At 36.3% G+C, this 27648-nt stretch overlaps 1 protein-coding gene across 3 annotated transcripts in view; it reads left to right on the top strand.

Annotated features, from left to right (window-relative positions):
- Positions 1 to 18655, top strand: part of DMXL1 (Dmx-like 1) — a 173684-nt gene extending 155029 nt beyond the window's left edge. For all 3 annotated transcript variants that reach the window (XM_011972855.1, XM_011972853.1, XM_011972854.1), the window contains 6 exons: positions 3055 to 3182; positions 7347 to 7439; positions 9100 to 9191; positions 10504 to 10556; positions 13928 to 14145; positions 16551 to 18655. In XM_011972855.1, coding sequence (XP_011828245.1) covers positions 3055 to 3182; positions 7347 to 7439; positions 9100 to 9191; positions 10504 to 10556; positions 13928 to 14145; positions 16551 to 16775 — 809 coding nt within the window. In that variant the 3' untranslated portion in view covers positions 16776 to 18655. The remainder of the gene's footprint in view (positions 1 to 3054; positions 3183 to 7346; positions 7440 to 9099; positions 9192 to 10503; positions 10557 to 13927; positions 14146 to 16550) is intronic.
- Positions 18656 to 27648: the final 8993 nt, after the last annotated feature.

Here is a 27648-nt window from a genome sequence, read left to right as displayed (position 1 = left end):
ATGGACTTGAAAAACATTTGGGTCTGTTTCTATCTTTCTAAAAGTTTAAGGAATACTTAATTTATATAAGTGCTTATTTTTCTTTAAGCCCATTATATATAATTATTAAAAATTTTGACAATACCATCTGGTAATAGAAAAATATCACATATATTTAACATATATATAGTCATACACAAACATACAGGTAGAAGCAGATTCTATAGTTTTCATTCTAAATTTTAGTGATCTGCCAGATATAAAATATCAAACTCAGTAGTTTATAAAAAGGATATTTGGGCCGGGCACAGTGGCTCACGCCTGTAATCCCAGCACTTTGGGAGGCCAAGGCAGGCAGATCACAAGGTTGGGAGTTTGAGACCAGCCTAGCTAACATGGTAAAACCCCATCTGTACTAAAAATACAAAAAATTAGCTAGGCGTGGTGGCATGCACCTATAGTCCCATCTACTCAGGAGGCTGAGGCAGGAGAATCGCTTTAACCCAGGAGGCGGAGGTTGTAGTGAGCCAAGATCGCACCATTGCACTCCAGCCTGGGCAGCAGAACGAGACTCTGTCTCAAAAATAGATAAATAATAAATAAATAAATAAATAAAAAGGATATCTGGATCCAAATTGTGTTGCTGAAAATGGGACAAGATTACCCACCCAGATTGCTAAAACTTTACTAGTATTTGTGGAAGAAGACTTTTAAGATTTCTCATTTGTCTTTTGTGAATACTCTTCTAGAGAGACAATTTGCAGTTCGTTTAGTCTTCTAGTAGTCTCTGCATACCAATAAAAAAATGCCTCCCAGTTTGTGAAGCATTAGAGATTCCCTTTTATTTAGTGCTTCCTGTAGATGGACAATTTTGTATAAGTTAAAAACTTCCCTGTTGTGGCCACCATAATTCTAAACTGTCTTTGGTAAATATACTCATTTCTCTAGGAAAGCACAGGTTCTGGGTCCATAATGTTTATACATAAAATTAGCTGGAGTTCCAGTTGGAGGAGTTCTTGAATTCCTTAAATTCAGAAGAACCCATGATTTTTTGTCCTTCTAAAATCTTACCTACCTGAGGCCTCTTACTGGACCCAATCCAGTCAGGTTCAGTCTGACTTCCAGAGCCGATCTGGATGAAAAATGCTTAAAGGGTAAAAGTTGCAGGTTTCAGCTCAAGTGGTAACCTTCAAATGCACAATGAGAAACAGTAAGCACAAGGGACCTACCGGGAGGTACCTGTGCCCTGGTTACTTGTTGCTCCTGGAGGTCATCATCAGGGGTCTCCTTCCTGTTCCTCTGCTGAGAACTCTTAAAACATAGGCACATTAAAAATGTAGTGAGTTTATTTGAGCATTCAGCTCAAATTCATGAATTGGGCAACACCAGACCAGAAGTGATCAAGGCTTCACCGAGGTGGCATGAGGGGAAAACTTTTATAAAGTGTTCAAGGAAGCAAAACAAAGACAATATTTGATTGGTTAAAGTGGAACGTCCTTAGTTAGAAGTTAGTTGGGGGTTTCTAATTGATAAGCGTCTAGTTAGAAGTTAGTTGGTGGTTTTTGATTGGTTAAGCTTAAGCTTCATTCTACTGTTTACATTGAACTGAGTTTTGATTTGCTCATATAGGCACACAAGGCCCTGGAGCTGTCTTAGCCTAATAGCCTCCCAATTAATTTCTTTTTTTTATTTTATTTTTTTAAAGAGACTGGGTCTCATTATGTTGCCCAGGCAGGAGTTTTATGGCTACTTACAGCACAATCAAGGAACACTACAGCTTTGAACTCCTGGGCTCAAGTGATTCTTCTGCCTCAGTCACCTGAGTAGGACTATAGGTGTGTGCCACCAAACCCAGCTCTTAATTTTTTAACATCATAAAATAATAATAGAAAAGTTCAGTGATTTTTTTTTTTTTTTTTTTTTTTTAAGTACAGCTACCCTAATTTATTTTTCTGATTAAGCTATGCAAGCGCACTGGGAGAAAGGGAGTAGAGCCAGTCAAATACCTAGTCTCAAAAAACTCTATCTACCCTCCTACCGCTGCCCAATGGTAAAACATTTCAAGCCCATCGAAGTTCATTTATTTTAAATATTTGATAAGGAATGAGGGAAACTTGACTGATATGTGACTAGCAAGTGCTAGATGTTTTATATAAATGTAATTTTTTACTACCTCCATACCACATTAATATTGATAATTATACTCTATAAATTGAGTGATATATGATAGGCATATTTCTGAGTGATCTCGTTTACTACTCACAACTGTCCAGTGACTTATATATCATTAGTCCCTTTTTACAGGAAGGAAATAGTCTCAGAGAGATTAAGTAAATATCCTAGTATAACACAAATAATAAATGGCAAAGTGAAGAATTAATAGTCATTAGCTTATTCATATTTATCAGTGAAACAAGAAGTCAGGTGCAGTGACACGTTCCTATAAATCCCAGCCTCTTAGAGGCTGAAGTGGAAGGATCACTTGAGGCCAGGAGTTAAAGACCAGCCTGGGCAACATTACAAGACCCTGTTTCTAAAAAAAAAAAAAAAATTAACTACAAAATTAAAAAATAAACATAATACATATTTGAGATACTAGGCCAATCAGGATAGCTTAGAACTGATTTTTTTCTTTAGCATGGCATTTAAAACCTTCTTTAATCTGATTTTTTTCAAAGAAAAATGTATACACATTTAAACATTAATAGTATGATAAGGATTGGTTCTACCTAAGAATTTGTTATAATGAGTAATATATAATTTATTATAAAAAAATAAAAGGCTATTAAGACATCACTGAGATAACTTTAAAGGGAAATAAAATTTATAGAGTTATGATCTAAATGCTCCTATTGTATTTGAGGATGTGTTCTTAGTCAAAGGAAAATGTATTGTATAACTATTTTTATGATGAAGAGTATTCAACTGAAATTTCATACAAAGGTAAATTTATATAAATTGACTGATTTATTTCCTAGATGTTTCTTTCATAAAGATTTTCACATTGGATTAAGAAATAACTTTTCCCAAAGATTCTTGAAATAAATATGCAATCTTTGCCCTCTTGTAATGCAGATCTGACAGGCGCTCAAGATGGAAGTGTAAGAATGTTTGAATGGGGCCATTCTCAAGAGATAACCTGTTTTCGATCTGGTGGCAATTCAAGAGTTACAAGAATGAGATTTAACTATCAGGGAAATAAGGTATTATATAAAAATGTAAATGGTAAAAATTATTGTGTTGGAGGTTTATAAATATCACAGTTTGGGTTTCTGAAAAGAACAGCTCAGTGGGTAATAGTAAAGTATTCATCTATATAGATTTTTTTTAATTCTTCTCAAAGAACACTTCACTTGTTCTTCATGGAAGTATGTTATGTAGGTGTCCATTAAAACTCATTTAAGTGATTCTTAATGACCAAATGATTATCAATTCACCTTATATTACACACTTTTTATTATTAAATGCTCCTACTCTCTTTATCCCTTGGAACCTACTCAACATGTGATCCAGCAGCAAGTAACATCTAGAGCGTATTATAAATGCATATTATTATTCCTTCTCCAGATGTACTGAATCACTATCTGCATTTTAACCTGATATTGTTGTGATTGTACAAATATTAAAGTTTTTTAAGAGGAAGGGGTACTGCTCCAGAACAGAACATCAGCAAACTACATCCTAGCCACCTGTTTTATAAATAAAGTTTTATTAGACCACAGTTACCCCGATTCATTATTTTTCTTTGACTACTTCGTACTACAACAGCATACATAGTTCAGGAGGACAAAGATCTTATAGCCAGCAAAATAAAATATTATATGGCCACCTAAGGAAAAGTTTGCCAGCCCTGCTCTAGAGCATTCTTTACTGTCTTCACTTCTCATAATCCTACTTTGTTCAAACTGCCCCCGCTTTTGACGTTAGACAGCAATCTTTTATTGAACAGTACTCCTTGTGAAGCAGGGCTAATTCAGAGGCAGTGCACCCACAGCCAGCCCAAACTGCCTCTTTTTGCTCCTAATATCTTATTAGGCCTCTACAAAATGATTAAAGGGTAAATCAATCTTCTTTTTGTTTTCAGGGCCATGCTTCACCAAAAATTACTCTCACAGACTCTAACTGATAGTTTACCTTGCCTTTTCTTTCCCCTCAGCCTCCCAACCTTAAAATTCTCACGTTCCTTTTATCATTGTATGCTGAAGCCTTTTTTGTCTACCATGTTTGTCACATGACTGTATTTTCATTTCACAAAAGTCAATATAGTTTTATGTAGTTGTGAAACAAAATTTTGAGAGCTTGTTTCTTAATACCAGTTAGCAACGTTCTTATCTTCTTAATGGGAAATTAAGGGAACTTAGTACAGAAGCCTTTACAATTCTACTGTACTTTCAATTGTATTCTGTATCAGTATGCTTTTTGTGGTCATGCATTTCCACTTTGGTTGTCAGTTTTATATTGCTCCTAAGTAATCTCTATACCTGAACCCTTATCTCTCTAATGCATCTTGCCAACATATTATATAACCAAAAACATACTTACATGATTACAATATAGATGAGATCACATTATTATTTTTTTCAAGAACCCTTTAAGGCTCCTCATGTCAAATTCTTTAACAAGTATTTAAGACCTTCTATAATGTGACTTTATTTTTCAGCTTTAACATTCACTACAGCCTTCTGCATAGGCCATTTTAAGGCACAAAAAACTGCTTGTCTTTGCCTGCCCAGGTATCTTTGACAGGCAGCCAACTTACTATTCATTCACCTTAGCCTTGATGAAGTCTAATAGCACAACCCCTAAGCATGCTATCTCTTCTAGTAGGGAAGCCTCTTAAGGTAAATGGAAGAGATGACCCACACTGTATCACAATAATTCTGATGAATTTGATATTCAATTATGAATAGAAATACAGTGCCAAAAGCCAGTGAATATTTCAGAACTACTAAGTGTCTGGAAAGGGGTATTAAGCAGAATAAATAATAAATAACCTATGAGGACTAATCCCTCAGAGATTCAAGAATATATTACATTTGTAAAACAAGAACAGACTAGCATTAAACAAGGACAGTAGGAGAGTAGAAAAGAGTTATTGGAAATTAAAAATATGATTCCCCAAAATGTGATCAGTGGGGGAACTACTTATTAGAAAAGCTGAACGGCAGAATGGAAATAGTTGAAAATCGGCTTTCTTGCTGGGAAGCACAAATTAAGAAATTATCCCATGATGATAATAATTTAGGAAATAGAAGAAAAAATGGAGGAAAAACAGTAGTCAAAGGAATAATAGATATTTCCCCAAACCAAATTGAGAAACAACACATACCTGCACACATCCTGTTTGTATATCTTTTGGTTTTTAGAGTTAAAGAGAGAATCCTATAAGGTTCTAAAAAGCAATGAGAATGAAAATGGTTACTTACAACCCACATCCCACCCTGCCACTAAATGTCATTGGCCTATTACAAATAGATAGGAGAACAGTATTCACAGAATTCCGATGGACAAGGAATGGGAACTGAGTCGATGTCCATCCAAACTATCATTCATATTTGCTGGCAAAATAAACATATTTTTAGGTATACAGAGACTTAACACATTCTATGTGTATACCCTTTCTGAAGAACATACCTAGATCTACTCCAGAAAACATAAGAGAAACTAGAAAAAGGAATAGACCTGGGAAAATACTATTAACAAATATAAAAACAATAGGTTAAATATTCATAATATTCATCCTGTCAGTCAAATTTTTTATAAGACAAATAATAGAGAAATAGATAAAAGATATTAACAGTTTACCAAGAAACTATGCCTGGCCAATAGCCCTCAACCCTCACTAATAATAGATGAAATGCAAATAAAATGAGACTTATTTTTGTCTGCATAAAATTAACAAGTATTTTAGATTTTAATAATACCCCATGTTAACTGAAGTGTAAGAAAAATGACTGTCAATTTATATTACCACATAGGATTTAATTTTGGCATAGTCTGTTAATTTTAAGTGATGCTCTTTAACAAAACTTTCCCATTTCTAGATGTCTATCCTACATAATTATGCAAAGGTATATGTATATATAGGAATGTTCAAAGCAGCCCTTTTTATATTAGAGAAAATTGAAAACGATATGGGAAAAGTTTTAAATTATAAAACCACTATACAGTGTAATACTACACATAGCACAAGAATGAGCTAAATGTATGTGTATTTACATGGGAAAGACAGTTACAATAAATCAAAAATGTAATTGTGTAATGGTATTATGATCCCATTTTTTTAATGCTATATTGTGAATTTTTGAATAGTCATAGAAACAAATCTGAAAGGAAACATATCAAATTGTTAATAGATGTTAGGTCTAGAGGCAGAGGAGGGTAGGAGTCCAAAGCAGACATTTGTTTTATTTTATATACTTTATAATAAGCTGCATTATGGCCGGGCGCGGTGGCTCACCCCTGTAATCCCAGCACTTTGGGAGGCCAAGGTGGGCAGATCACAAGGTCAGGAGATCGAGACCATCCTAGCTAACACAGTGAAACCCTGTCTCTACTAAAAATATAAAAAATTAGCCAGGCGTGGTGGCGGGCAACTGTAGTCCCAGTCACTTGGGAGGCTGAGTCAGGAGAATGGCGTGAACCCAGGAAGCGGAGGTTGCAGTGAGCCGAAATCACACCACTGCACTCCAGCCTGGGCAACAGAGACTCCGTCTCAAATAATAATAATAAGAAGAAGAAGAAGAAGAAGAGGAGGAGGAGGAGGAGGAGGAGGAGGAGGAGGAGGAGGAAGCTGCATTATTTTTATAATCAAAGGAAAAAATTTTTGCTGTCTTATCCTTCAAGATCTGTATCACATACCTCCCTTATTGGATTATTTTGACATCTTACCAATCAGAGTTGCCCTGAGCGCCCATAGAGGAATTATTTTACTTTGGTAATCCTTACGTTATTTTACTTTGTACTCTTGTTCATGTGTTTTCCTTATTGTTTGTTTCTGAAAGTCCTTTGTCTTTTTGGAAATGAACAGTTTTCTTTCTTATATATGATAAAGTTCTGTCATTTAGCATAATCTGTTAATCCAGTATCCTATTTTTGTAATACTTATAGAGAATATATAGACTGTGCTAGAGGCTAGTATAATAAAATGGGTGTCTAATGTTTGTTCTCTTTATGTCCACCCTGGGATTTTTAAAGTAGTAGCTGAATGGTTTTCTGAAATAGATCCATGTATAGGTGAAGTGAAAAATCAAACGACATACAATCAAATGTTTAAGAGTCAAAATATGAGTGTCACACTGAGGGTAAGGATGAATATATGCTTTTATATTTATATTAAATACTTTTAAATATTTTCTTTCTCTAAGTTTGGAATAGTTGATGCTGATGGATATTTAAGTCTGTATCAAACAAACTGGAAATGTTGTCCAGTTACTGGAAGCATGCCTAAGCCATACCTGGTAAGCCAAGAATTTCTACCTTTAAATAAAATTTGAATTTTCATTTTAAATAAGCCAAGAATATGTATTTGAGACAAGAATTATAGAACTAATAAATAAAATGTAGTCCTGTGTTCTTAGTCACTTTACTGTAAGATTCTGTCCTTGTGTTATGCGAAAATTACCCTGTGAAGCATAAAATTCTAGTCTCTGGTAATTTGGAAAGTTGACATGTATAGAAGCAACATGATGCCCCCAGATACCTATATATCCTGTGGATTACTACAGCCCTTTTCTAAGCTCACTAAGCTGGTTATTATATTATGCCTAAATAGAATGATTACCAGACCAATGCATCTGATTATTTTTCTGCGATTATCTCTTATGAACAAAGTGAAAAGGACATCCTATAGCTGGTGCTGTTGTTATTTTCCTGTTCATCTCTTGTTTTAACAGAATATTGATACATCTCTATTCAGGACTATGCAGGCTTTTATGAACTTTCTATGGCTTCATAGAATACTGAGTTTGTATTTTATATGCTTCAGTGAAGCCCTTTATTAGGACTAAGCAATTCCTATCAGAAAAAAGTTAAGAATATAGATTAATCGCGTCTTGGCTTTTTTGCTAGGATCAAATGAAGAATATAGGTTAAGATTCTGGTAATTTGCCCAAGGTTAATTGCTAGAATACAGTACTGATCTTAGTAAACGCAATCTAGCATGGGAGGATTGATTAGGGTACCTTGAAAGAATATTAATACTGTTTCTCATATTTTTATTAAGCCTAAAGATTTAGATGTTTAAGTTTATGTTCTCTAAGGGACTGTTTTTTTTTTTTTTTTTTTTTTAACTTTTAAAAAAATAAATTGGTTTAAATTGTGAATGAGTGACTTTTGGAGATTAAGAGGATTTTGTCTGTTTTAAGGATACATAATCTAGCACAGCTCCAGTAGTGTTCCAGGGGAAATGGGGAGGTGGCTCAAAGGAATAATCCTTGGTGTGGTGATTTTGGGATACTTAAAAAAAATTCATTTTTTATTAAAGAGAAATATCTAAAACATAATTTTGAAGCTTTTATAAATGATGAAACCTCATAATTGTTTGGTAGAATATTGAAAAATGTTTTATGTTTTCTAATTTCGATAACTATTAGTAATTTTTTTCATGTACTTGAATTTTTAAAAGCTTAAATATTTTTGAAAAATACATGTCAATTATTTAACAAAGATAATTTAGTATCATCTAAAATTCTAGTTTCTATGTTCTAAAACAAAAATTTTCACTATACTGGGGAAAATCTTGTAAGTTTAACCTCCCTGTGTTTTCCTTTGAACTTTTCGTTGAACAAAAGCAGAGAGATTCATAACAGGTCATGACATATGCTGCCTACTTAAATAGTTCAGGAAAAGTGTGTGTATGTGTGGATGTCTACAAATATGAAAGAGAAGTAGAAGCAAAACCAATATGCCAAAATGTTAAAAAGTTGTTGCATCTGGGTAAAAGGTATATGAAAGTTCTCTGTATTACTTTTACAATTTTTCTAAAGTTCAAAGGAAAAAAAATGATACAGAGGATTTAAGAAAGCCAGAAACTACATGATCACTTTTTGAAGAATACATTTGCCTGGTTATGACATTTTTAGTGAGAGCAGTAACATGTATTGTTTGTAACCATTCCAGACTTGGCAGTGTCATAACAAAACAGCCAATGATTTTGTCTTCGTTAGTTCCTCCTCTCTGATAGCTACAGCTGGTCTTTCAACTGACAATAGGTAAGAGATGATAGCTAAAATTGAAGTATGAGAAAGTATAGCTGAACTTTTTTTTATTGTTCCTGTCCTTGTGTTTCATGAAAGTTTACTTACGGCTTTAGATACAGTATTTTTATTCTAAAAACAATTATTTATTGGCCATGTTATTCCAGCCCCATCCCCAAAAGCTGTGGTTGTAAGAAAGTGTCATCTCCTGCCCTAATGTCTGTCTGCCTCTTTTGATTTCTGTCATATAACTGAGTTCTGAGATCAAGGCCCACTGAGTTTGCTTAGCTTTTATATTTATCCGTAAGGCCTCATTTTGCACTAGAAACAGGATTGTAAGACTATAGATTCTTCAGCTCGTTTTCCGTAGATATTTCTTATGTATGTTGGTCCCCCCACACAGTAGAAATAAATTTTCTTTGTGCTCAAGAAAATTCAGTATCTCTCCTATTATGTATGTCAGTCCAACTGTTAGAGAATCAGTGAATACAAAAAGAAGTTTCCATATTCAGCCTTCATGTATTATTATTTGTAAATGCTTGTTAATCTAAAGTTACTCAAATTTTTAAGCTATAATAGTAGTTTTAAATTTTCTGTAAGACTTGTGGGTCGGGCACGGTGGCTCATGCTTGTAAGCCCAGCACTTTGGGAGGCCAAGGTGGGCGGATCACTTGAGGCCAGCAATTTGAGACCAGCCTGGCCAACATGGTGAAACCCCATCTCTACTAAAAATACAAAAAATTAACCAGGCATAGTGGCGGGTACCTGTAATCCTACCTACTCAGGGGGCTGAGGCAGGAGAATAGCTTGAACCTGGGAGGCGGAGGTTGCAGTGAGCCAAGACCACGCCGTTGCACTCCAGCCTGGGCGACAAGAGTGCGAAACTCCATCTCAAATGTGGCCAGAGCATGGTGGCTCATGGCTGTAATCCCAGCACCTTGGCAGGCTAAGGCAGGAGGATCACTTCAGCCCAGGAGTTTGAGACCAGCCTGGGCAATATAGAGAGACCCCATCTCTACAAAAAATTTTAAAAATTAGCCAGACATGGTGGCACACATCTGTAGTCCCAGTTACTCAGGACACTGAGGTGGGAGGATTGCTTGAGCCCGTAAGTTCGAGGCTGCAGTGAGCCAAGATTCCACCACTGCACCCTTTTTTTATACAAAAATTAATGTCATATAAATTTGTTGGTTACTTGTATTTGTTGTTTTTATAAATTTAAGAACCTTCTGTGATTGCAAGGTTTAGTCACACAGTTATATATGGCATATTTTTTATTCTGTTAACTTTTTGTGTCACGCAGAAGTAATCTTTTTTTTTTTTCCAGAAACGTATGTTTGTGGGATACTCTTGTAGCACCTGCCAATAGTTTAGTCCATGGTAAGTTTTCAAAGCATTTTATAAATTTTGAAAGTCAGGAAATTCATAAGCTAAGTATTATTTATAAATGGATTTGTTACTAATGACACTTGTATTTATTAACCCATGAGATTTATTTTGCCCATGATGGTAGGATTTGAAAGCAAAAGGATGCAATATACATAATTAACTCTTCAGTATACCTTGATGGGGGCATTGGGACATAGATAATATAAAAATCATTTGTCTTTACTTTGAATCTGATAGCTAAAGGTTATTGTAAACATGATGTAAACTCAATATTATGTCCCCTCTCACCAATCCTATTCAGCATTGCACTGGAAGTCCTAGCTAATGCAGTAATACAATAATAGGAAATAAAATGTATATAAATGGAAGGGAAGAAATAAAACTGTCTTTATTCACAGAAGACATAATTTTCTGTAAAATATCCCAAAGAATCTACAAAAGAAACTCACAAGTATAGCAAGGTCCCAGGATACAAGGCCAGGATACAAGGCCAGTATACAGTTGACCCTTGAACAACATAGGGATTGGGATGCTGACCCCTGCACAGTTGAAAATTCTCATATAATTTTTTATTCCCCCCAGAATTTAACTACTAATAGCCTAGTGTTTACTGGATACCTTGTTAATAATATAGTCAGTTAACACATGTTTTGTATATGTATTATATAGGAAGCTAGAGAAAAGAAAGTGTTATGAAAAGAGTACATACAGTAGTGTACTATATTTATTGATACTGTAAAGTTTATGTCATCTGTTTACAAGGTGAATTATCCGTCTGAAATGGCAGGCAACTACAGCTGCAGACCTTAATTTGTGGTGCATATCAAGCAATTCAACTTTTTTCGTGTAATGTCTTGACTTTTCTCTGCTTTTTGGGAACACTTCCAGCATTACTAGTGGCGTGTTGTGTGGTTCCCATGGTGTTATTCAAGGTTTATACTATTGCACTAAATACAGTGAAGAATTCACAAGTACCACAGGAGATCACTTTTCACCGCAATATACAGTTTACTGGAGCGAGGACCTGCCCACGTGGAAATGATTAGCATCACACAGCATTTTAAGTGTATACTTGCAACACTTAGGAGCTAACTGCAATAGCAACAGGAGGTGGTTACTAAATTATAACAGTAGTACAGTATGTACTATAATTAATTTTATGCACTTGTGATTTCATACTGTATTTTTGTTTACATTTCTTGACTGTCAGTGGCACCACTTACAATCTATATTTGTGTGCGTACATTTCAATAAATTTAACTTTTTATAAAGATTTATGTATATTTTATGGTAGTAAATGATAAATTAGACTAGCATCTACATGTATTTTATGCATTCATAGCATACTTTTTCATAATTTTTTTGGTATTTCTTGGCTATGTGGGTTGTCTGCAAGTTTTTTCAAATTATCTCAAATCTTTAAAAAATGTTCTAATATATCTATTGGATAAATCAAAGAAGATCTAAATAAATGAGTGATACTCCACTTTCACAGATTAGAGGACTCAATATTCTTAAGATATCAGTTCGTCTTGATTTTATAGATTCAACACAATCCTAATCAAAATTCCAGCATGCTACTTTGTAGATACCAACAAACTGATTCTGAAGTTTATATGGGAAGGCAAAGGAATAGCCAACCAAATACTGGAGAAAAACACACTTGTGGGACTCACACTATACTATCTGATTTCAACACTTACAAGCTACAGTAGTCAAGACATTGTGGTATTAGCTTAAGAATATACACATAGATCATGGAACAGAATGGAGAGCCCACTGACAGACTCACATATATAGTAGACTTATCTTTAATATGTCACAGAGGCAATTCAGTGGAGAAACGATAGTCTTTTCAACAAATAATGCCAGAACAATTGAGTGTCAACATATAAAAAATTGAACCCAGATACAGACCTCACCTTTCATAAAAATTAACTCAAACTGGACCATAAACCTGCATGTAATATGCAAAATAATAAAACTCCTGGAAGGAATGAATTGAATAGAAGTCAGAATAGTGATTGCGTTTGTTGGGGAGGAGAATCGACCATGAAAGGGCATGAAATTACCTTCTGGGATGATGAAAATATTCTGTACCTTGATCTTAGTGATGGTTACACAGATGTATTCATTTGTCAGTGCTCATCAAGGTATATACTTAAAACGTGTGCATTTTCTTCCGGGAAGTTATATCTCAAAGTACTGGTCAAAGTTCCTTCTCTATAATTAATTTTATTTCAAGTCTTACAGTAATAACCAAGTGCTTAGTTTATGCCATGGATTCTACATGATCTGTATATATGAACTAATTTAATCATCAGGAAACCCTATTAGGTTGGTGATAATCTCTTTTACAAATGATGAAACTGAGACTTAAGTAATTCAGCAAAAGCACACATTTAAACCCACACAGAAACCAGGATTGAAACCCAGGCGATCTAACTCCAGAATCCTCACTCTTCATTATGCAATATTCTCCTTAAGCTGTATGCAGATTTTTTCCCTAAAATTTGTTAGGCTGGACTCTTTTTTAAAGAAAAATAGTATCGTATTTTTATATTTCTGATACTGATGTGTCTTCAAATTCATGAATCTTTTCTTTTACGAGGCTTAATCTGCTGTTAATCCCATCCAGTTCCTTTTTTATCTTGAGCCTTGCTGTTTTTAATCTGTTAAATTTTGATTTAGGCCTCTCATGCCTCTACTTATAATTATAATGGACTTTTACTTTCCTTACCTACTAATTCTGTCATCTCTGTCATTTCTGGGTTGGTTTCAATGGATGGATTTTTCTTCTCCTTATGGGTTATATTTTCCTGCTTTATTACATTCCTGTTAATTTATTATTAGATGCCAAGCATTGTGAATTTTACCTCATTAAGTGTCTATTATTTTTGTATTCTGTAAATGTTCTTGAGCTTTGCTCTGGGATAGGTCTAACTTACTTGGAAACAGTTGAATCTGGGAGACCTTGGTTAAACAGGACCAGAGCAACATTTGGTCTAGGGCTGATTTTCCTCCACTACTGTGTCAAATGCTTCTGAGTACTCCACTGAGGCTGGTATGGAACCAGTTCAGCCAGGGTTCCTCTCCTAGTGCGATGGTCAGAAAACTCTAGGCAGTAAGCTAGGGCAGTTTTGTGACCAACCCAGTTTGTTTCCCATCTCTCAGAGATCATGCTTCATTAACTTACATCCAGTGTCTCAAATCATTGGTTTTTATATTTCATTTGATTTTTTAATTGTTTCAGGCAGGAGAGCAAATCTGGTCTATTATTTCACCTTAGCCAAAAGCCAGAAGTCTATGTCTTTTATTGTTAAGTGTTTTTGTTTTTGTTTTTGTTTTTAATTTACTTTCAGCTTTTGCCTGCCATGACAGTGGAGCCACAGTTTTAGCATATGCTCCAAAACATCAGCTACTAATATCAGGTGGCAGAAAAGGTTTTACATATGCATTTGACCTTTGTCAACGACAACAGAGGCAGCTTTTCCAGAGCCATGATTCTCCTGTTAAAGCCATTGCTGTTGATCCAACTGAAGAGTACTTTGTTACAGGATCTGCCGAAGGCAATATAAAGGTAAACATAGTTGATGCCACAACATCTACAAAATGAAAAGAAATCTTCAGAAACCTTAGCTCTTTAATCATGTCGATGCCATCAGTCTGTTTAAAAAGTAGTTATATTAACTCCTTTGTAGTCAGCAATGGTAATTGCTATTTAATCTTTCAGTGAATGTAATAATATTTAACTTGAAAATTTTATATTTTTCATTTGTTTTAAAATATGTTTAATTCATACTAAAACACCAAATTTTCCATGGATATAAACATAATGCAGATATTAGAGTTTGTCTTGACTCCATGTTCAGAGTTACATAATTTACTTAATTTCCAGGGGCTGAGAAATGTATTGATAATTTTCTTTTATCCCACATTGTTCCTCATTTTTTCATATATATTATTATCCAGTCACTCAGTGCCTAATTCAAGAATTGTGGATAAACCTTGCCTTTAGCAGTCCTTTTCAGAGTCCATTGTGTTGAAAACCTAAAGACAGGTTGTTTAAAATGTTAAGCAGCTTGTTAAAAATGTTAAACAGCTTATTAAATATGCAAATTGCTGGGTCTCATCCCAGAAATACTCAGTCTATAAGTAAGTCCAAGACTCAGGGATCTGCATTTTAATAACACATACCTAGTAATTTTAATGGAGGGTCCTTTAGCCCTGTTTGGTAATTGGTAAGTCAGTTTAGACTAATACCCATGTTGTTTTAATAATCAGCAACCCTAGACTAGAGGGGTCTAGTTTCATTGAATTTATTAATTTAAACACTTACTTAGTAGAATCAGATGGGTTTTTTAGAGCCAGCAAATTATTTACATAATTCTCATCCAGGAAAAGACTAGAATTATAGAATTTTTAAAAGACTTTTTCTTAAAATCAAATATATATATATACACACACACATATACACACACACCAACAGAATTATTTTCCTTTAGTTTGAAACTACTTTCTTATTTGAACTGACTGACTAGTTTAGAATATGCCATAGTTAGGTTGGTTCTTTTTTTTTTTTGAGACGGAGTCTTGCTCTCTCGCCAGGCTGGAGCACAGTGGCACGATCTCGGCTCACTGTAACCTCCGCCTCCCGGATTCAAGCAATTTCCCTGCCTCTGCTTCGTGAGTAGCCAGGACTACAGGTGTGTGCCACTATGCCCTGCTAATTTTTTGTATTTTAGTAGAGACGGGGTTTCACCATGTTGGCCAGGATGGTCTCGATCTCCTGACCTCATGATCCACCTGCCTCTGCCTCCCAAAGTGCTGGGATTGCAGGCATGAGCCACCGTGCCTGGCCTAGATTGGTTCTTTAGTTTGTACTTTGATCCTGCGGTTTATTGTTTAATCAAGGTTAAAAAAAAAAAAAAAAAAGACTTGAAAATATACAATGTATTCATAGGTGGGGTAGTATGAATTTATGAATTTCTTAGAGTAAATAAACGTTTAAAAAAATGATCTCCAGTAAAACCAGGAAATAAGTTGGTTTCGCTAAACCTAAAATAGATGTCCTGAAAGCATTTAAGTTCTTCACATAAGTAAAGGTGCTTATAATTTGCTTTACAAACAGACACATTTATTTTGATAAGGGCTGGAAATACAAAATCTTAGTAAATTAAGTATCCTGAAATTATAATAATTAACTTTGTCTTATAGTTAAAATATAGCTTTGCCTGGTCAGAGGGCCTCTAGGTGTCAAGTACTTGCCTCTTTCCAGCTGTTGTGATCCCTGGTGAACATTCAATAATATAAAGAAGAGATTACCTTAATGTACAACTATACAGCAAAAGCTCTGCTAAGAGATAGGAAACCTTGATTTTAATCCTTATAGTATTACAAGTTTCTGTAGCATTGTACACTTAACCTCCTTGTTACCTACATTGTCTCTCTTACTGGATGAATTTTTAAGTATTTTGTGTTAAAGCGATTGGTAAATTACAACACCCTATACAGAATCAAGGTGTTATGATCCTAGGCCTACACAGATTTTTCTCTATTTTTGTTTTGGAAATTCCTTACTGCACAGGAATGCGGGCCTAAAATTTTCATTTGGTTTCTTTTCTTTTCTTTTCTTTTTTTTGAGATGCAGTTTCACTCTTGTTGCCCAGGCTGGAGTGCAGTGGTGCAATCTTGGGTAACTGCGAACTCCACCTCTCAGGTCCAAGCCATTCTCCTGCCTCAGCCTCCTGAGTAGCTGGGATTACAGGCATGCGCCACCACGCCCGGCTAATTTTGTATTTCTAGTAGAGATGGGGTTTCTCCGTGTTGGTCAGGCTGGTCTCCGACTCCTGACCGTAGGTGGTCTCCCCGCCTCAGCCTCCCAAAGTGCTGGGATTACAGGCGTGAGCCACTGCACCTGGACTCGTTTGGTTTCTTAAGGTCATTATCAACCCTAATTTTCCTTTCGTTCTTAATATCTTTCAGATTTGGAGTCTCTCTACCTTTGGTCTTCTCCATACTTTTGTCAGTGAACATGCTCGGCAGTCCATTTTTAGGAATATTGGAACTGGAGTGATGCAAATTGAGACAGGGCCCGCAAATCACATTTTCTCCTGTGGAGCTGATGGAACAATGAAAATGAGAATACTGCCAGATCAGTTTAGCCCTTTAAATGAAGTGTTGAAAAATGATGTGAAATTTATGCTATAACATTTTTACAATAAGATGTACAATTTATTACCTACATGGAAGTAGTCACCAGATGTAATATACAGTGATCATTCTCTATGCCACAAATTAGCTAATGCTTTCTTGTTTTTATATTTATTTTATGGAGCTTTGCCCTTGATGCACTGATGCCTTAAAAATTAACAAGGTCATTCAGAAGTAGATTACATTGCCTAAAGTAGAATGTGTAAGTAATGCTGTAATAATACATATCATAGTATATTATAATCAGTATGTCATAGTGTTAAAGGTGTTTTGTTTTCTTATTGATACTCTTCCACAGGCATCTCTGCATGAATTTCTTTCACAGTAAAAATACCTTTTTTGAAAAGGCAATTGTACATAATACTTACCCCTTAATTCACCACACTCTCACTTCCTTTATTAGCCTTACACATCTCACACTCTTCTTAATGATAGACATTTGAGTAAGAATGAAAAAAATAATGAACATCTTCATTAAAATTGTCATTGAGATGTCAGTGATAAATGAGCCAGAGGGCTCATTATGTAAGGTTTTCATCAGTTTCCCCTCTAGAGCCCAAGTTATATGTATGTATACTGTGTGTGTATGTGTATCTTACATATCTTATTTGAACTTAGTTGTACATATTAGCGAAAACTGGTTTTTCATGTGTTTTTGTGCCATAACAACTACGGCCACTAGAATAACTTTTTTTTTGCAACTGTGCTTTTCATTTTTAAAAAATTTTTGAATTCCCATCCTAATTTTCAAATAAGTTTCAAGGAGACTTTCAGGATTATTGTTTTAAAGATTAGATTTAGTCAAATAAGTCTTAGCAGGCAATAAAGTTTCTGTGGTGGCATATATTATATAAGACACTTAAAGTAAGTTTGTGAATTTGTCAACTTTTGGAGCATCAAACATATCTTACTTAAATTTTATTTTATCTTATTTTTAGGTGCTTTTAATCTCAAAATTCTGAAAAGCTTATAGCAGTGTTTTCAGAAACAAATGTGAAAACAGTCAAATTAAGTAGACACTGTTTAGAAATGTAAAATACTCTCCAGATCTACCATTAATAGAAAATAAACTAAACCTTATATTTTATTTTTGCCAAAATATTTTATTATAAAGTATGACCAAAATATTTAAAATGCACAATGCTTTTAACTTAAATGCGCTAACCCTGTTTCTGTCTGTTTTGTGCTGTACCTTTTCTGATTCAGAATTATAGAAAACTTGATAAATACTTGATTTTAACCAATGAGACTACAGGCAGATGAGACTAAGTGTTTATGGGACAATTATATACTATTTAACTTAAATATATTTTGTTTAATAGGAAATATATAATAAGAGCATTTTATGTAATAAAATATGGGCAATGATTATCTTGGAAATTAAAGAGTCAAAGCAAAGAAATGAAGGGCTGATAAAATGAATTTTGTAATATCCTCAGGATACTTTTATCTTAAAAGTATGTTTGTAAATTGTATTTCAACAATTTTAAATGTGTTGAGCAAGTTGCAGTGAAAACACTGTCATTATGTAGAGAGTTTATATGCACATAATAACCTGTACCTATAAGTTGTGCAATAACCATACGTGACTATTTTGCCATGGAGAAATCTGACAGCATTGCAAACAATAATATTGTTTGATGTAGTTAACCCTAAGTTATTTTTCAGCAATTTCTTCACAAATCAAGATTCAAACAGCTTTAAATACTTTCAATGAGATAAAATATTTACTATTATGCTTATGAGAACAAAAAGTGTTAAGGATGAACTAAATATTTTAATTGAGCGTTTATATGGATAATCATACATTATGTAAGCCCATATGTATTTACATCCAGAGTCATAATATTTTAAATAAACAATCATGCAGAAACTTTTTTGGGGGATATACTATTGTTTTAAGATCTCTGCCAATTTAGCTGACTTAAAATATGTGACATTTTAAAATCAAGAATTTCTACATTTGTATTTGGTTAATATAAGGAGGATGGAATAACTTTCCCAAATAGCCTGTTCTTTTCTACAGTCTTTTTAAGTTGATAGGTAAGCATTATTCAAGGAAGGTGGGAATAAAAATTGTTGAAATGTTTAAGTATAAAATGATGTACATATATGTAAAATTTCATTATCCACATTAATGGAATAGATACATCAAAATACATTTTTTAATTGTGTGTTTTCTAAGAATGTGGCTTTGTGATCATATAAGGATTCACAGCGTTAACAAATCTTATTTTCTGAAATCTAGGATTTTTCTTAACTAAAACCATGGAACAGTCATCTCCATCCTCCTTTCTTGCTCTTTGCCCTTGCCCTCCCTTTGAAAAAAAAAATTATTTTTTTAAAAAATTGCAGAAATTTCTCACATTGGTCTCAACAATGGAAACACAATACAAAGACACATTCAAAGAAAAGCCTATACAACCTAAGGGTGGAAGTGATCTTTTAACAAGATTGGAAACACAGACATATTTTACTTAATAAAAAATTTAAATGTCATATGGCAGGGACCACAGTCAAAGTTAAAACAACAAGTAGACTAGAAGAAATATTTGTATAGTAATAGGAAACATGTCAGTGTCCCTGTATACAAAGAGAAGTTTAAGTTATTGGAGAAGTGGTCAAACTGTGAATAAGCAATTCACAGAACAGCACATTGAAAAAGTCAACAGATATAAAGTATGTTCATCTTCATTATAAGGGCTAATGGAATGTTTTTTAAAAAAGTATTATTGTAATACTAGTTTTTATCATATTGGTTTAAGGTTACATAGTGACAACATCCATTTTGGTGAAGATACAGGGAAATTGGCAGAAACATTGCTGACAAAGTTATCTGGGTGTGAATTAAAATTGAATACACATAACTTTCAGTGACCAACCTTTTGAGAAATTATAAAAATAAAAGCATCCATGCACAAAAATGTAAGCACACAGATGTTTATTGAAACATATTCTGGAGGCTGGGTGTGGTGGCTCACACCTGTAATCCCAGCACTTTAGGAGGCTGAAGTGAACAGATCACTTGAGGTCAGAGGTTCGTGGCCAGCCTGGCCAACATGGTGAAACCCATCTCTGCTAAAAATACAAAAATTAGTGGGATTTGGGGTTGTGAGCCTGTAGTCCCACCTACTCAAGAGGCTGACACAGGAGAATCACTTGAACCCGGGAGGTGGAGGTTGCAGTGAGCCGAGATTGTGCCAATGCACTCCAGCCTGGGTGACAGAGCAAGACTCTGTCTCAATAAAATAAAATAAAAATTTTAAAAACTGGAAATCTAAATGTTAATTAGCAAGTAAATGGTTGAATAAATTGTAGTACATACATGTAATATTATAGAATATTCTCTCACCACTAAAAAGAATGTTAGATGTGTATCTGTTGGCCTGAGAAGAGGTTGATGAGGAAAAATAATTACAAAGCAAAAGATACAATATCCTATATTGTTTAGATTTTTTAAAAATATAGATGAACAAAGAAATGTGTGTGGAAAAAATACACAAAACTTTTAACACTGGGAAAAGGAAGAAGGGTGTAATAATTTTCCAAACTCCTTTAAACCTCTCTCAGTAAAGTCATAATACCAAAAAGTTTTGTTGAATGTGTTGGGAGCTGCTCTGTTGAATAAAGTGATCCAGTGTCAGGAACACTCCTCTTTGAATTGTTGAGATATTTTTGGTGAAATTTATTTAAGCTGAATGTTAAAATGTTACCCTTTGGAGCGGGAGTCCCGAACCCATGGGCCACAACTGGTACAGGGCTGCACAGCAGGAGGTGAGTGTCAGGGGAAGCTTCATCTCTATTTACAGCTGCTCCCCATTGCTTGTATTACCGCCTGAGCTCCGCTTCCTGTCAGATCAGTGGAGGCATTCGATTCTCATAGGAGCAGGAACCCTATTGTGAACTGGGCATGCAAGGGATCTAGGTTGTGTGCTCATTATGAGAGTGATGCCTGATGATCTGTCACTGTCTCCCATCACCCCCAGATGGGACCATCTAGTTGTAGGAAAACAAGCTCAAGACTCCCACTGATTTTATATCACTGTGAGTTGTATAATTATTTCATCATATATTACAATGTAATAATAAAAAAGCTGCACAATAAATATAATGCGCTTGAATCATCCTGAAATCATTCGGCCCCTGCGACCCTGGGTCCATGGAATAATTGTCTTCCCACGAAACCTGGTGCCAAAACAGTTGGGGATTGCTGCGTTGGAGTACCTGGAAAAAGCTGATCATAGATTATTTGAATGTGCCTGTTAGTATTTAGAAATGTGTGTAGATTTTAGTACAGTTATTTTCAAAGCTGAATCTCTTTTTGAGCTTTTCAAGATGGTTTTCCTTTCCGCTTGGCTGTCCCTGCATATATATGGTCCATTATTCAGGGAACTAATACTAATTGTTTCACAGGGGTCCTTGGAACAAGAACACTTGAAGTTCTCCCACTGCAAATACAGATGAGTAATAGAAACAATTGGTGTGACAACACATTTCACTCGACAGTGGAAAAAATGCTTTATTCATGGACAGTCAGTTATGTGTTCAATGTACAGGTATGACCTGTGTAACAGAACTCAAGCCAGTATGGTGTATCAGCCCTGGACATATGTTAAATAAGTTTTAAAAATCCTTTGGAATCTACTCTTAGCATCATTTCTGAAATTGCAGCATATTTATTTTTTGAAGCCATACCTTTCTTTTCAGTTTATTCTGAACACAAGCAAAGATAATTCCTTAAAATAGTATCTGGTTGTCTGTATTTGGGTTGTTTCATTCTGTGTTTTGCAGAAAATGCATCAGATTATTATGGCTATTCAGACATGAAGATAAGCAAGCTACAATACTTGCAATGTATTTTAAGATCCCATGGGGCTTTTTCCTAATGAGAAGCTTTATGGGGCAGGGAGGGTGGGAAATGCTCCATCTGGAGTTTACATTAGAGAAAACTTCATGTGTGGATGAATGTAGCCCCACAAATGAGGCATTTCTTCTGAGAATGCAGCTCCACAACAGCTTAGCAAATGAAGCAAGGGCTAGACTTCAGCCCAACAGACCCCCCTAATAAGTTATATAAGCATTCACCATGGCCCTGTACCTCATAGAAGCCTAAGATTCTTATACAGTGATGACAATCACGTAAATTTCAACTGTTCCACAAATCCCTTTAAAGAAGAAAAAGAACAAATCACTCAGATACTATACCTAAGCATATTAGATGGCAGAGAAGGCAGCAACCTTTAAATGACATATAATTTGGGAAATAAACATCTGAGTCTCCTAGACCTCACACTATAGCAGAAAATGATTGGAAAGGGGGTACATAGAAGAGTGCAGAAGGATTCTACTGGTACTGACACAATATGAACTGGAGTTTAGAAGGAGAGAGTCTCATTTTGAATGGTGAAATAGAACAAATAACTGGCTACTGAAAAATAGAGAGTTGGAAATTGTATGTGATTAGATGTGAATATTTTGAGAAATTAGTTCTGAAATAAGAGGCCATCTTCAGAGGAACTGATGTCCTCTGGAGGCTTATTGGTGAAGGGAAAAAAGTAAGTAAATGAAAGTGTCATTTAACAAGATACCAAAGAATCCAAAAATATCCTCCATAAAGATGTGTGATTTTTTTTAAAGGAAATCGTGATTCACTTTACAAATAAAGCACTGTGTTCCTGAATGAAAAAACAGCCCCCCATATTCTTTCCTACACTTGTCCATAAGATTATTTACTATTATAATGTGAATAGTTGACACCACATGTGAAAAAAAAATCCACACAAATTTACTCTCAAAACTTTTTTTTTTTTTTGGAACATATAAAAACACTCTAGGCCGGGTGCAGTGGCCAGTTCCTGTAATCCCAGCACTGGAAGGCCCAGGCAGGAGGATTGCTTGAGCCTAAGAGTTCAAGACCAGCCTGGGCAACATAGGGAGACCCCCAACTCTAATTTAAAAATTAGGCATGATGGCACGTTCTTGTGGTCCCAGCTACTTGGGAGGTTGAGGCAGGAGGATTGTCTGAGCTGGGGAGGTTGAGGCTGCAGTGAGCAGTGATCACACCACTACAGCCTGGGTCCAGAGTGAGACCATGTCTCAAAAAATGCAGGGGAGGAGGAGTGGCTCATGTCTGTGATCGCAGCACTTTGAGAGGTCAAAGTGGGAGTCCAGGAGTTCAAGACCAGCCTGGGAAACATGGTGAAACCCCTTCTACAAAAGAAAAGAAAACAGAAAAATTAGCCATGCATGGTGTCACGTGTCTGTAGTCCCAGCTACTCAGGAAGCTGAGATGAGAGAATTACTTGAGCCTGGGGAGGTCAAGGCTGCAGTGAGCCATGATTGTGCCATTGCACTCCAGCCTGGGTGACAGAGTGAGACAGTCTCAAAAATAAAAATGTAAATACACCACCCTCCAAAATAATTTCGTGAAACAGAGGAAAGCAGTAATTCAAAACATTCTAACTTATTAATTGATCAACAGGGTCTCACTTTTGCCTAGGCTGCATTTACAGGACCTGCATTTACTCAGGAATGAAAACAGCAAAATTATCTCATAAATCAAGGCTAAATTAGAAATGGCCCAAGGGAGAAGAGATATGACTGAAAGCACACACTGAGCAGAGAGGATAGAAATTAAATGAGCCAAAAAATGAAGTAAAAAGCTGTTGTAGAGAAAATAATAGATATAGAACATAGACAAATATGCAACGTTTACAGGAAGGCAGAGCTCTGCATGCAGAGCCAGGAGTTGTAAGTCCAGAGAGCAGAGCTTTGAATCACAGGATTATTTTCAGGCCTTGAAACTGAATGGAATTTTCCCTGCTGTACTTTGAAATTGCTTGGGACAATGTCGGCACTCCATCAAAAATTACTGGACAGGAACAGAAGCTGAAAAATGTGACTCATACGAGAGAAATATCAGTCAATAGACACAGAAAACATGGCAGACTAGAAGTTCTAGCACTTGTCTCTCTCACAAGGACAACCAGAACAATGAAAACTACATTTTAGTCTGGGCATGGTGGCTCACGTCTGTGATCCCAGTGCTTTGGGAGGATGAAGTGAAAGGATCACTTGAAGCCAGGAGTTTGAGACCAACCTAGGCAACATAGCAAGACCCCATCTCTACAAAAAATTATTTAAAAATTAGCCAGACGTGGGTGGTGCATTCCTGTAGTCCTAGCTAATAGGGAGGCTGAGATAGGAGTATTGCGTGAGCCCAGGAATTTGAGGTGTATCACAGTGAGCCATGATTGCACCACTGCACTCCAGCCTGGACAACAGAGTGAGACCCTGTCTCAAAACACTACAGTTTAAAAACACCAAACAAAAATAAAACAGAGGGAGAGTGCCAGAGTGTCTCAGAGGAGTACCATAAATCTAGATGGGAACAGAAACAGCCACATAGAAAACAGAAGAAAACACTGGGTCTCTACCACCCCATTCCCCAACTAGGATTAAGTGAAAACCAGGAGGAACTTCTTTCAGTAAGTAAGTAGGAATGAGGATTGTAGCAACTCCCATCAATACCTTGGGCACCAAAAAAAAAAAAAAAAACAAACAAACAAACAAAAAACGGATAGGAGGCAGGACTAAATCACAGCTGCCGCTCATACAGAGCAGTGGGTGGAGACTCACACTGTGAACTCTTGCTCCAGGAACTACTGCAGGAATATACCACGAAAGCTGAGAGAATCCACAGACCCTTTGAAGAAGCGGATCGCTCCTGCAGGACCCAGGAGATAGCCCAAATACTGTGAGTGCCCAAACTGTGAAAGTGGGAAAGAGGGATCATCTGCCCCTGAACACACACCCTCACTGAGAAACCCGAAAGTTCAGATCATGGGAGAAGGATTTGACCTTACCTGGAGCTGAGACAATTTAGAAAGCTAAGTAAAATACATGGGTAGAGGAAGCAGTGGGAAAAGTCCTATGGGCTCTCTGGGTCCCCACGGAAGCCATTTCTGACTTGTCTCACAGGGATCCTTGGAGAGGTCTGCCAAAGGAACAGGGAAAAGACCGCAGGGAGAAGGAAACCTCCAGCTGAACTTTGTAACAATTTCAACTGAACACAAAGTCTCCTGACCAGAACTCGGGGGATGGTGTGAATCAGATGTGCAGACTCCATAGGCGGGGAGGTGCGAAAGCCCTGCTTGCTTCCTCAGCCAAAAGGCTCGTAGCCTGGGGGAAGTTCTCAGCCCTGCTTGCCCATTGCCTGGAAACCAACTAGGTGCTGTTGGTTGGGGGGCATGGTGAGAGTGAGATCGGCCTTTTCGGTTACATGGGAAGTGGGTGAGGCCTGTAACTGCCAGCTTTCCTGCACTTCCCTGACAACCTGCATGACACAGCAGAGACAGCCATAATCCTCCTGGGAACACAACTCCATTGACCTGGGAGCCACACCCCCATCCCCAACAGCCACCGCAGGAGCCCTCCCCAAGGAGAGTCTGAACTCAGACACGCCTAACCCTTCCTGTACCTGATGGTCCTTCCCTACCCAATCTGGTAGCCAAAGACAAAGGTCATATTTTCTTGGGAGTTCCAGGGCCCTGCCCACACTGGCTGATCCTCCTCTATACTACCACAGCTGATGCTCTCTTGAAAGGACCACCTCCTGGTAAAAGGTCAACCAGACAAAACTAGTGCATTAAACAACTACAACTAAAGACACTCAGAGTCCATTTCACTCATCTGCCACCTCCACAAAAGCAGGTACTGATATCCATGGCTGAGAGACCTGAAGATGATTCATGTCACAGGACTCTGCACAGACACCCCCCAGTACCAGCCCAGAGCCTGGCAGCCCTGCTGGGTGGCTGGATCCAGAAGAGAAATAATAATCACTACAACTTGGCTCTCAGGAAGCCACATCCCTAGGAAAAGGAGGAGAGTACTACATCAAGGGAGCACCTCATGAGACAAAAGAACCTGAATAGCAGCCTTGAGCCCCAGATCTTCCCTCTGACATAGCCTACCCAAATGAGAAGGAACCAGAAAAACAACTGTAATATGACAAAATAAGGTTCCTTAACACCCCCCAAAAATCACACTAGCTCACCAGCAATGGATCCAAACCAAGACAAAATCCCTGAGTTGCCAGAAAAAGAATTCAAAACGTCAATTATTAAGCTAATCAAGGAGGCACCAGAGAAAGGTGAAGTCCAACTTAAGGAAATAAAAAAAATGACACAAGATATAAGCGGGAAAATCAGTATGTCAATTAAAAACAATATAAGAAAAAAAAAAGAGACTCAGAAATTACACATAATGGAATTAGAAAAGGGCTGTAAAACAGCTATAAATATGCACAAGATCTGAGGAAAAACATTAATAAAAGCAGATGGTAGAAAGAACTATATTGAACTTTTAGAGATGAAAAATAGAATATCTGAAATAATTCACTGGATGGGCTTAATTCTAAAACACTTTGGAAGAAAAGATCAGAGAATTTAAAGACATGGCAAGTGAAGCTATTCAAGAGAAAGCAAACATAGTAAAAAACATAGTAAAAAAATTAGGAAAAAATTAGGAAAAATTTAGAAAAAAATACAAGAGAGCAAGGAACACTGATCAATTAATGATGCTATAATACATCTACTTAGAGACCCAGGAGAATGAAAATAAGAGGAAGAAAAAATACTTTAAAAATAGCTTTAAAATTTTCCAAATTAAGTGAAAACTATAAACCTGAAGATACAGGAAACTCAAAAACCCATAGTTGAGACAAGGTCTGGCTCTATTGCCCAGGCTGGAGTGCTGTGGCATGATCTCAGCTCACTGCAACCTTCTATCTCCCAGGCTTGAGTGATCCTCCCACCTCAGCCTCCTGAGTAGCTGGCAGTGCAGGCACACACCACCATGCCTGGCTATTTTTTTGTATTTTTAGTAGAAATGGGGTCTTGCCAGTTGCCCAGGTTGATCTCAAACTCTTGAACTCAAGGGATCTGCCCACCTCAGCCTCCCAAAGTGCTGAGATTACAGGTGTGAGTCACTGTGCCTGGCCTCCGTAACTGGATTAACACACACACATACCGCCATGATGCTTCATAATGGCATTGCTGAAAATCAGTGATAATGAGAAAATGATAAATGTAGACAAAGAAAGCAATATATTATGCAAAGAAAAACAACATAAACAAGTCTTTTCTCAGAAACTATGCAAGTCAGGAGACAATGGAACAATACGTTTAAAGTGCTGAGGAAACAACAAAGACAAACAAAAAATCTATATCCAGCAAAAATATCCTTCAAATATGAGGGCAAAACAAAACCCTTTTAGACAAAAGAAACTAGTGTATTTGTAATTTGTTGCCAATGTATCTGAACTACAAGAAATATAAAAGGATGTTTTTTAAAGATTCAGTGCTATTCCTGTCAAACTACTAATGACATTCTTCACAAAACTAGAAAAAAACTATTTTAAAATTCATGTGGAACCAAAAAAGAGCCCAAATAGCCATGGAAATCCTAATAAAAAAGGAGTAAACTGGAGGGATCACATTACCTGACTTCAAACTATACCACAGGGCTACAGTAACCAAAACAAGGGAAAGGACTTCCTATCAATAAATAGTGCTGGGATAACTGGCCAGCCATATGCAGAACATTAAAGCTGGACCCCTTCCTTACACCATATTCAAAAATTAACTCAAGATGGATTAAAGACTTACATGTAAAAACCAAAACTATAAAAACCCTGGAAGACAACTAGATAATACCATCCTGGATATAGGAATGGGCAAAGATTTTATGACAAGGACACAAAAAACAATTGCAACAAAAGCAAATATTAACAACGGTGATCTAATTAAACTTAAGAGCTTCTGCACAGCAAAAGAAACTATCAACAGAGCAAACAGACAACCTATAG

Source organism: Mandrillus leucophaeus, unplaced genomic scaffold (genome assembly GCF_000951045.1).
Source record: "Mandrillus leucophaeus isolate KB7577 unplaced genomic scaffold, Mleu.le_1.0 Scaffold131, whole genome shotgun sequence".
Lineage (NCBI taxonomy): Eukaryota > Metazoa > Chordata > Mammalia > Primates > Cercopithecidae > Mandrillus > Mandrillus leucophaeus.
The sequence above is the reverse complement of the archived record's forward strand: the minus strand, read 5'-3'. Positions and strand labels throughout refer to the sequence as shown.